Source organism: Apteryx mantelli, chromosome 15, assembly GCF_036417845.1.
Source record: "Apteryx mantelli isolate bAptMan1 chromosome 15, bAptMan1.hap1, whole genome shotgun sequence".
Classification (NCBI taxonomy): Eukaryota; Metazoa; Chordata; class Aves; order Apterygiformes; family Apterygidae; genus Apteryx; species Apteryx mantelli.
Genome location: NC_089992.1, coordinates 9,977,773 through 9,988,844, shown reverse-complemented (window position 1 = coordinate 9,988,844; position 11,072 = coordinate 9,977,773). Strand labels below are relative to the sequence as shown.

General features: G+C 42.8%; 1 protein-coding gene across 1 annotated transcript; it reads right to left on the bottom strand.

The window, feature by feature from the left end:
• Window positions 1–382: 382 nt before the first annotated feature.
• On the bottom strand, window positions 383–9,656 carry MINAR1 (membrane integral NOTCH2 associated receptor 1). Its single transcript, XM_067305689.1, has 3 exons — window positions 7,359–9,656; window positions 5,572–5,826; window positions 383–796 (listed from the first exon to the last, which is right to left on the bottom strand). Exons 1-3 carry the CDS (start codon window positions 9,654–9,656, stop codon window positions 599–601), a joined length of 2,751 nt encoding a protein of 916 aa, XP_067161790.1. The 3' UTR covers window positions 383–598.
• Between the last annotated feature and the right edge of the window lie 1,416 nt (window positions 9,657–11,072).

Genomic DNA, 11,072 nt, shown 5'->3' with positions numbered 1-11,072 from the left:
GCAAGACCAAATATAAAGAGCCCTTTTTAATCTGAACATAGGAATGAACTCTGTTCATGGCTACACAGTCTGCTTTCAGGCAAATGATAATGAAATACATAAATACTATAAACAAATACAATACATTCAGAGTTTTCTAAACTGTAGAGAGCTTTCAGACTTTCTTAGCTCCCTGATGTAATGCACATAGAACATTCCCTTCTATACAGTGCTACCTCCATGTACTCACACCTCCATCAAATGCAACATAGCTCAGACAACCTTCCTCTTTTGCCTGGATTCCCATCAGTTTCATATTCTGTAAAACATCATATAGCTTCTTTAGGAGAAAAAAATATTGCACTTTTAAAAATGCATAAAAATTGAACCACGTTCCCATAACTCTGCCGCATGGTTTATTATTTAAAATAATACTTTTTAAAAAGCGTTTTTCTTGTCTTTTTTTTTTTTTCTTCTATGATTATGACATTCTCCTTCAGGATATCCTCAGGACATTCTTCCGTAGCAAATCTGTTACAGTTTTGCCATCAGACGTTTGAAACACAGCATGAGCTATCTGAAACACACACAGGTGGGAGTCACAGCTCTGTCAGCGGAGTCAGGATTTCATAGTACAAATGGGAACTACAATGACCAGAATAACCGTACAAGCTGCCGCTGCTATCAGGGCAGCTATCTTGCAGACCTTTGCTCTTCTGAACTCAGCTTCTTTGCGTTTTAACAAGGAATCATAGCCAGGAGTATAAATGTCTTCCATCCAGTATTCTAAGTTGTTTGGGTTTAAAGATTCTTGAGTCTAAAAATTAAAAGGAAACAGTTGTTAATTGTCTGGGATCTGTCATTAATCAAATAAATAAATAAAGCAGATGTGCCTGAAGGTCTCCCAACTGCATTTGGGGCTGCTGTTGGGATCAAGTAGGTTATTGCTGCTTCTTGCATTCCTTCAACTCAATTTCTCCTGGTCCCAATTCTATGAGGCTGCTGAAAGCAGCAACAAAATCCTGCAAAAACCCCAAACTCCTGCAACAGTATAATTCTGCTGCAAAATCCCTCATGTAGTTCTGGACTCCTGGAAACTTTGTCATCTTGGGTGGCCTTTAAATAAAATCTCTTTAATCTGCAAGACAGCAGGGATGTCAGCAGCTACCGGCCTGTTACCACTTTTTAAATTATTAAAGCCCAGCTGATGGGAATAGTTCTTAACATATACTCTTCATGAATTATGTTTTACAAAGAAAACCCTAATTTTGCTACCATAACTCGCTTGCAAAGGCAGGTCACGTCTTCCTTGCACAATCTTTTTATTTTACTTTTGGTTGTCGACAGCTGAACTCATTGTATACAATTGTTCGAGTACGGTAGGATTTGCTCTTGCGTATGACTTTGAAGTACATAGCCCTCATATTGTGCCACACATAGATGTTAAGATTCACATATTCTCTTGTCTTTTTTAGAGCCAGGCTATATTTTCACATGCAAAACACGCAGGAAATAGCAATGAGAGGGAATTACCAGAGAAAGCCCCAAGCACTCAGGAGTCTCAGAGCAGGGCCCGCTAATCCTGGGTAGTTACCCGGCCCCATCCTGCACCCGGGCCATGCCCGCTTCGGCGTGGGCACGCGCTGCAGAGAGCCGGCCCCGGGGGCGAGCGCGCGCCCGCGGGATCCCCCCCAGCAGCATCACCCTCGGCTTCGCCCTCGGCTTCCAGCTGCCTCCCCAGAAAGCACCCGGCTGCACGACGCTGTCTCAGTTTCGGAGGCAGCAGGAGGCGGCGGCGAACGGGACACGTGGCATCGATTTGCTACCGCACATGACACCCTCCGGCCCGTCTCCGCGGATGGGACCGCTTAACCCTGGGCACTATCTGAGCTTCCACGGGCAGCAACACCCTGCTCATTGCCAGCCTCTGGTTCCCTCTGGGGCTATCTTAAGAGTAAGTTTAAGAAATGAAAGACTTTGCCCTCTCATTTCACAAGCTAATAAAAAAAGGTGAAGAAAATCTGACTTGGTCATAAAATGAAAGGCAATGTGGGGAACTCCATCAGTATCTCCATCTGAATGTTTTAATTTTAATGTTTTTTTAATTGTTTTCCTTCTTTAGGATTTCTGAACTCTCCAAGCTTTGCATTTCCACCTTGTATGTTTTTTCCCTTCATCCTTTCTGCAAGGGAAAATGGGGGAAAAAATGTGGAAAATCCAGACCTTGCACTTATCAGCAGAAAGGAAGAAAACAGAAATGTGAACAGGGGGAAAAAAAAGAACATTTTGAAAAATGACAGCTTTTTCTCGAAGCTGTCTCCTGTGTCTGAGGCTCCAAAAGGCCATTTCTTTCAAAAATGAAAAAGATTCCACATAAAAATGCTCCAGTGAGAATAGTCTAACACACATCTTTTTTGCGCTCTTCACGGGCCTGATCCAAAGCTCATTGGACTCAGCACAAAGAAACTCCTGCTGACTGGAGAGGGATTTGAAAAAGCCTTTAATTGGCTAATTCAGATTTTGTGGCCACAAGCTACTAACTGGAAACTGGCTTTGCCTGAAAGCAGCATTTGCTTTATGTATGGAACTACTACAAGAAGTGATTTTATAGCCACCCCAGAAATAAACAATTAAAATTAAGCAACAGTTTTATGATCATTTAATGGAGATCTCTCTGACAGCGCCAGTATGCTAAAACACAGACCATCAACTGAGCCTGAGATTGCACCATTCGAACTGTGAATGACCTACTCCAGCCTTCTGGAGAGTAAACTGTGAAGAACTACCTCGCTCTTCTCTAAAGGCATCAGAAAATAGCCTGACTGTAGGTCTCATCATAGGGGCCCATCATACGAAGAGCAACGCAAAGAGATCTCATACATAGACCTGGGACAAACTCTGGCCTCACTGTAGCTTTGTAACTTCTTTTTCAAAGGAAGATGATCAACAGACTTGCCAGGCTCCAAGAGAAATTTTAAATAAACAGACAAAATGAAAAACAAAAACAAAAAACAAACCCAAAGATAGCCATGCTGTACTTCAAGGAAATTATAATTTGAACTCTCTGGTTTGGTATTGACCTTTTAACTACTTCAGAAGGAAGATGCGTTATAAAAAAAGGTCCATTACTGTTAATCAGCTTCCTTTTCCATTTCATTGACAGACGTAGGAATGTTCATTAAAACATAATGTATTTACTTTCAGTTCTAATAAACTTAATCACTAGGAAAAAACCCACACATCAGTCTGTGCCTATTTTTTAAGTCTGTCAGTAAGCTCTATTATGAAGTCTAGACATGGGCTTTGCAGAAGAGATGCATTTCTGACAGTCCTTTTGGAGGGAGAGAATCAAACTGGTAAAGTTTTATCACCTTTATCCTAAAGATAAATGATGGCAATAAAGCCGATTTCTCTGGTTCTCTGGCAGTCGCATAGAGCTGCTTACATGGAACAAAATGGCCCTACAAGGACCAGACGGAGCACACTTCTCCCAGGGGAACTTTGCTTCCAAATATCACTTCCCTTGTTGCCTCCGCACAGTAGGCAAGCAATGTTTTTGTGGCTGCCTGCTGCAGAGGAACCCCTTGCAGCCTATTCCTACTCTAGCCTACAGTCTGCAACGCCAGGGATAGGAATTTAGCCAGCCCTCTCATGCATTTAAGTCCCAAGGAGCAGTGGGCAGCCAGGGCAAGATGCAGCCTGTTCTTTACACTACTCACTCTTTTTTTCCTGAGTGCACTTTAGCCACAGCAAGAAACGGGCTGGTCTGGCCAGAGCCAGGAGGCGAATTTGCTGTACCCAAATTCCTGCAGGAACATCCATGGGAGTTGCACTATAGTACTGCGTGGGTCATCGTTTTAATCCTAAACCAGCTAATGTGGGCTCCTGAGGCAGTAGCATGGCACTTCTGCTTGGGCTGACTCTTACATATTAGTACCCTAATGCTACCCTATGGCTTAGTCTGATGGGTTTGGAGATGGGTTAGATACCTCAGCAGGGTGCTATTGAGAGGTGATGCTGAGTAGCGAGTCTCTTAGTCTCTTGCTTGACACCTGCCTTGGTGGACAAACTTTGGGGATCTTCCCCTTGCTGCACTGCACTGTGTCTAACACAGAACTGTGTTAGTGCTGTGCCAAAAAGCCCTCAAGCTGTAGGTCAGTGTGGTCCAGCAACTGCAGGTCCATAGCTAGCTGAGGTAGCTCTCATGTCTGTTCTGGGGCACGCAGACACACACAAGGTGCCCAAACGCCTGAGGGCAGCACCAGTTCCCTCCACTGTGCTCTGCATGCAGAGACGGTTCCTATTTTTGTCTAAATACATATGCATTCATATAGCAGCATTTATGTAAGCAATGCACGCTGCTCTGTGTATCAGCATGGATCTCATTATGTCATGCATTTTGTGTTTCATGACCAAACAGTGCAACAGGTGCTCAGTCTTCACACATTTTGAACATCATTCTTTATGTTTTCTGTTAAATCTGTGCTCAGATAATCTTCCTTCCTAGAAGATGCCTTGCCTTTATTGGGCTAGGCAAGCATCCCTTATTAGGGGATCCCAACACGCGTGCCTCAGTTCTGGGTCTGGGCAGGCCATTATAAAAGAGGATCCTGATTTCTAATGCACCATAGTTTCAGAAAATTTAAATCCAAAATTTGGATTTGTCTTTCAGTAAACCACTCTGCTCTGCTTGTTGCAGAAAAGCATACTTTTTTTTTTTTTTTTTTTTTTTAAGGCTATGTCCAGATTAGCGAGTTGTGTAACCTGATAGGAACAGATCTGTAGAAACAGTAGGGTCCCAGTATCTACCCATTTGCCTTAATAGGGAGAGAGGTACCCTGGACTAGCTCTGGTCTGGCCCATTAATTTTTGGAAGTGCATCGTTTGCTCTGAGAACGCAACACATGGTATAGTTTCATCAAACAAACTCAGTTTGTTCTCTTGGAGACCACTCTGCATTGTGAACCAAAGCCAGGCAAGTTGGGACCATCAAGAGATTCACCTCAAAGGCACACTTCAAGCTGAACTGAAACACTAACAAAACACACAACTAACTGATCTGCTCCCCACATGACTGCAGTTTCCAACAGCCACTTTAAAGCTGCAACAGTGACGTGTTTCAATAAGAACAATGGTTTTAGAAGTCTTCCACAAATATTTCATGATCATGTTGCTAGTGAAATAGAAAAAGCCCTAATACTTAAATTATCCAAGAGCAGTTCAGAAAGAAGCGTAGAAGAAAAAGCAGCAATGCCAGATTCTGTACCACTCAGCCTTACTGTGATCAGAGTCTGGTTCATCTCCTCACCCCTTCATCCCTAGTCTCTTCTTTAGAGCTACCAACACAGCAATGGATTGGCAGACATCTCTCCACTACAGAATGAATGGGGAGCACCAACCCTGTCAAGGATCACGTTTCAGCAAACATCCACATGTTTTCTTTGTCCCTGGCCAGGATGGATGGGGATCAGCAAGATTAGAGGCTCAAAACTGCACAGCTCCTTCCTGAGCTATCCAAATCCCCTCTTAAATGCATATCCTGGCAACATCTATTTGTGATCAAGCCATTCAAATGAAACAAATGGGACTCACTTGTAGATCCAATGCTGCAATTTTGCCTTTATCCCCCGAGTTCCTTGTGTATTCCTCTATGGTCCATGATGGTTGGGCGCGTTTCACTTCAGCCAGCTCTGTCAACCTCATGTCTGTGTAGAGCGGGTTGCTTTTCATGTGCGACTTGAGTGATGCAGGGTATGGATGAGGACTAAAGACTTGTTCAATCAAGAAAGCATCTTTTGGCTGTTTAGAGAGTCTATGTGGCTGTGGGATTTCATATTGCCTGTCTGCCTGCAACAAGGTTCAAAAGAATTTGAGAGAAGAAACAGCACTATGAGGGGGTTAAACACAAAGGACAGAGATATTCCTTTCAAACACACCATACAATAATGCTAAGTTGTGGTAAAAAAAAAAAAAGCATCAGATAGGACAAAGGTTTTGGATGGCCTTAATCCATTTGCCCACCCTCCTCTCACAACCAGATGAGGGAGGTATTTTATAAGCACAACTCCATGTTCACCATTACATGAACACAAAGCTGATGTAGCAGTAGAAATTTAGGTTTTGTACTGTTTACAAGTTAGAAAACTATTCCGAAGATGGCTCTGACATTCAGAAAAGCCTAGCTGATCTGGAAAAGCTAAGAGCCCCATGCAGGCTTCCAGATTTCTGCTTCCAGAACAAATCTCAACATGAACAAATCTTGAGGGAAGCCACCAGGTAGCATCCCCTTGATACCACCCCATCCATGGTACTAATCCAGTGTCAGGCATGGTCCACCACAGGAGTGAGGAAGGGACTTTCAAAGTCCACATTTCATCCTGTACAGATAGATCTGCAGAAATGCCATGGTTTGGGCTTATTAAACGTAGTCTTCTTGCCCTTCTACAACCTGCTAACAGCCCAAGATTTTTTATTCCTCCAATTGCGCTTGTCTCCATCCAATCGCTACTTCTCCTTCCTCTGTTCTCTGCCCTTCTTCCCCCTCCTGAAAAGGCATACCTTATCACATGGCCCTGATTTACACAGGAACCCGAAGGACCCCCCCCAGACCTCTCTACTGGGCTACACTGTCCAGAAAATAGAAATGACCTCCTACACCATCCACAGGTTAAACTGAGCAGCAATCAGAGCACAGCACAAGGATGGCCGTGAGGGCTATGCAATTTCTTAAGACGGCAGTGGGCATTTATGAGGAGGGACAGTCAGAGTTTTTCTGAACAACTGAAAGGAGACCACAACTATGTTGCATTCCCACAACAGCAGATTTAAGACCCATGTAAATGACCATGACAGTCAGATAAAGAAAACATAATTACAGTTCGTGTCTCATGCTGCACACACAAGGTTTCTTTTCTAGAGAAATTCATATCCATCTATTTATTTTGTTGCCTTTTAAATATGCACATACTTCTCTGATAAAAGCCATCACAATAGAATTTCAAAATACCCCTTCTAAAACAACCACTAGAGAATTTCAGATTGTAACAGTTTTCCTTGCATTCTTTTCACCAAGTTAATTACCTGGCCTCCTTTTATCGCCACTGATGATGAGGAATATTATCTTCTCCCAAAGATTTTACCTAAATTAACTCCCTCCCTTTTCAAAAGAACAAAGTGCTTTTTAGGAACAACTTGGCCATATTGCAGCTGCCAAGCAAGAATATATAGGTACAAAATCACTCAATTATAATAACGATAAAGACAGGCATAATACAGCAGGGCAAAATATTGCCATACTCTGAGGCTTGTGACGAGTATGGAAGACATTCATAATAAACACTTAAAAATAATCTAGTTATGTGAGTTAAAGCTGAAATTACCTCTTTAGATTTCCTGTGCCAGTCCTTATTTTCTCCTCCATCTCTCTCTTTCATCTCCTCTTCTGTAATGCCAACTTGGTTGGTATAAGTAATAGCTCTCCAGTCTCGGGGAGAGTTTGAAATACTTGCTATTTTGGATTCTGTTGCACTATTTTCCTCTGTTAATGATCTTGATGACCTCCTAGTAAATAAACTTTTTTTTAAGGCTTTTACTCGAAGACTCTCACTATTACTTCCACTGGCATCTGAACAGCACCATTCTGGGTTATTCTCTAGTTTGCCTCCATGAGGAGTGTTGTGACACTGAAATATCTGCGGGGAGTTACTCTCATCTGATGCAGCCTCACTTGTCAAAGAATTAAGATCTATTTGTACGCTGACCTTCTCTGGCTGCTGAATTTTTTGATCCAGCTTGCTTAATTTTCCCAGGACTTGGGAGATTTCTTCTCGGACACCCGAGAGAGATTCCAGTTTCTTTTCTATTTCTCCAATCCTCAAAACTAATTTGCAGACACTCGTTTTCAGTTCATCATCTGTATTACTGATATCTGCCCGGACCACTTTATCTAATTTGTTACTGACATTCCCGTTGGAGATTTTAGTCAAATTATGCTCAGGTGAGCTCTCGCAGTCAGATTTATGTACCTGAGACAAGGAACCAGTGCTGTTGTAGCACGAAGACTGCATCACTCCTGTGGATCCGCAGACACTCATGTCATCCAAAAACCGGAAAATGTCACTGATATCATCACTCACAATTTCAGAGTCATCATCTGACTGCTTTAGAGAGTGCCGCTCTCCATACTTGGCTTGGCTTGGTGCACACAAATCCTTGCATTTTTTGTGGTCCAGAACTTGCTGCTCCGTTTGTGTCCCAACACTAGTGGTTCTGTCAATGCTTAAGATCTGAACAGAAGTACAATTAATGCTTTTATCCTTAAACTTTTTGAGGGGCTCATGTTTTTCCACATCTAGAATGGAAGGAATCTCCTTGGGTTTATGTCCATTTTGCTTCACAGCGTAGTTTGTCTGCATAATTGGTTGCTGATCCTTGGCATTTAGATAGGACTGATGCCTATCAGCTGGAGGAAAGTTTGGAGATGGGCTGTTTGAATTCTGGTATCGCAGCTTCTCTTCAGACTGCTTCCTATTAAAAAATGATCGTTCAAAGTCAGGTACCTCCTCAGTATTTAAACTCCAGCTTTTAGCTGGCCAGGCAGTTTGTTTGCTTGGCTTTCCAGTCCACTTTTTGGTGTCCTGGGGCCCGAGAACAGTGGTTGGACCAAAATATGTTGAAGCTTGAAGATCATCTAAACTTTCATGTTTCACTCGTCTTTTGTCTGGTATAGGAGAATAAACTGGATTCAAATACTGGCTGCTGTATGGCATTTCGAAGCTGTGGTTGAAGAAAGCCTGCTTAGAGCTTTCTTTCCTGTTCTGAGGCTCTCTGTGTCCATCTTCTGGCTTTTTATTGGACGGTATTAAGTTAGGAGATATGGTAATCAGATTATGAAAATCTTCTTTGAATATATTTCTTTTCTGGACACATGACTGCATCACAAATGGCTCATCGTTTGAAATGAAGGTCTCTTTTATACCTGCACTTATAGGCAAGGAGTCGTGGTCTGAAATTGAATCATTTTCAATGTTCATTGGGAAGTACGTGCTCTGCATTTCGCACGGCGGAGATGTGGCAATGGAGTAGGACGCTAGAGCCTGCAGCCTGTCCAGGGAGGCAGCACGGCCCTTCATCTCCTTATTAACGCCAAGTAAAAAGTTTGGTTCTGACGAGGGTACAAATTGTTGACAGTCTTTGCAATCCATCTTCCTACATTTTGAAGACCTTCTGGCTGAAAAGCCCCTGTTAAATTCCTGGTCGTTCAGCTCACAGTTCGGCACGCAGTCTGCCATATTGCAGATCTCCGTGTCAGATCTACAGGACTCAAACGATTCTTTTTTCTTTACTTTCTGCCTTGCAACTGGAAGTTTTTCCTTGGCCACTCCCCCGTTCATTTGTATAAGGTTGAATATTGTTACTATATCTGCTGCAACCATGATTTTCTTTGATTGCTGATTGTTTACAGTGCATCTCATTTTGTCTTTGAACAAAGTCGCTGGGAAATTAGGATCCAGACAAGCGGTGTAGAACAGCACGCTTCTGAGCTTGGCCAGCTGGGACAGATCAAACCTTGCACACAGTGATTTGCAGAGATCCTGATAAGAAACTGTATTCTGCTTAGTATCCAGCTCTTCCAAAATCTTCACTAGGAAGAGCGAGGATTCCTGGTTGGTCTCCATGGCTTACGTGTATTTTGTTGTTTAGCCCGGAAACTGCGATCCTCTTCTATAGTAATACACAACAGCAAACAAAAAAGACTGTAAATCACACATAGATAATATTCAGGACATTGTACTCAGCCACAGTTTTAACCTGACGACCTAGCCACGGGGTTGAGGGTTTGGTTGTATAACCCACCCTCATGTTTCCAAACTCCAAGGCTGCAATCCTGGCATCAGTGAAGTCAACAACGCTTCAGCGGAATCAGGATTTCATCCAAGGAGGCTCGTTTATGTCTGTGGGTCTGTCTGCTGAAGCGAGCAAGTGAAAAAACAGCAGAAGCTTTGCAGCGTCTGAACTAATGGCAAATACACAGTCACAGCCCACTTGCTACTGGGCTTTCACAAAATATCTTATCAGTGTACAGGAGATTGAAAGTGCAGATGTGCCAAACTGGCAACAATTGCAGACCCTGCTCTGGAACCAGGAATGATCCACCACACCGCGACAATCCCAGCTGTTCTCATGTCTGACTGCAAATGACTCTCACAAAAATTTTCTGCAATAAACTTTTGACATGTTTTGGGGAGAATCTCAGCAGATAATTACCATCTTGCATACTTGAAAATATTATTTTCTCCTCTATTTTGAATTAGTTCTTCTAGATACCATGATGCTTTTTTTCAGAAATACATTTTCCTGAGTTTATGATTCAGAAATGGAAGATCAGTCCTGTTTCATCTGAAAATGTGAGTGAGCCCCATTTCAGCAATAAGTGCAAAATTTAGAAAAGAGCAGAAAGAGTTAAAAAAAAAAAAAAAATCCCGCTGAATCTTGAAACCAATCCAGCAGATGCTAGAGGGCTGACTGCGAATCAGGGTGGATTTGAAGACTGAGAAACATCAAGGACAGAAAATATCCTCTTCAGTGATGCGCTCCCAGAGAAACCCGGGGAATGTAACGCTGTTCACTGCCCTTAAACGGTGGGGCAGAGGTGGAGAGCAAAGGCTGCACATTTATATGGATAACAAGAACAGCTCGAGCAAGCACAGCTAACACAAGCAAACATATGTGGAAGGATATAAACCCCATGCTTTCTGGGTTGAAATCAATCTCTAGCTATTATGGATTAGGAAAAGATGCTGATGGGGGCAGATTATTTTACACCTGCCTACTGTGAATATTCCTGTCCCCATCTCTGCTGCTGGCTACTAGGAGAGACAGTTTACGGGACTAGACAGACCACAGGATGATGCAGCCCAGCAACTCCTATGTTTAGGCACTTTCTCTTTGTTGTTCCTACCGATAGGAATGACAAAAACATTCTCCCTTCCCCAAAGGGCTATGGCATCTCCCCTCCATTCACTTTTCCACCCTTCTATGCCCCTGGAAACTAGCCTCTCTACCTTCATCAAGGGCAGAATATCTATCTAAAA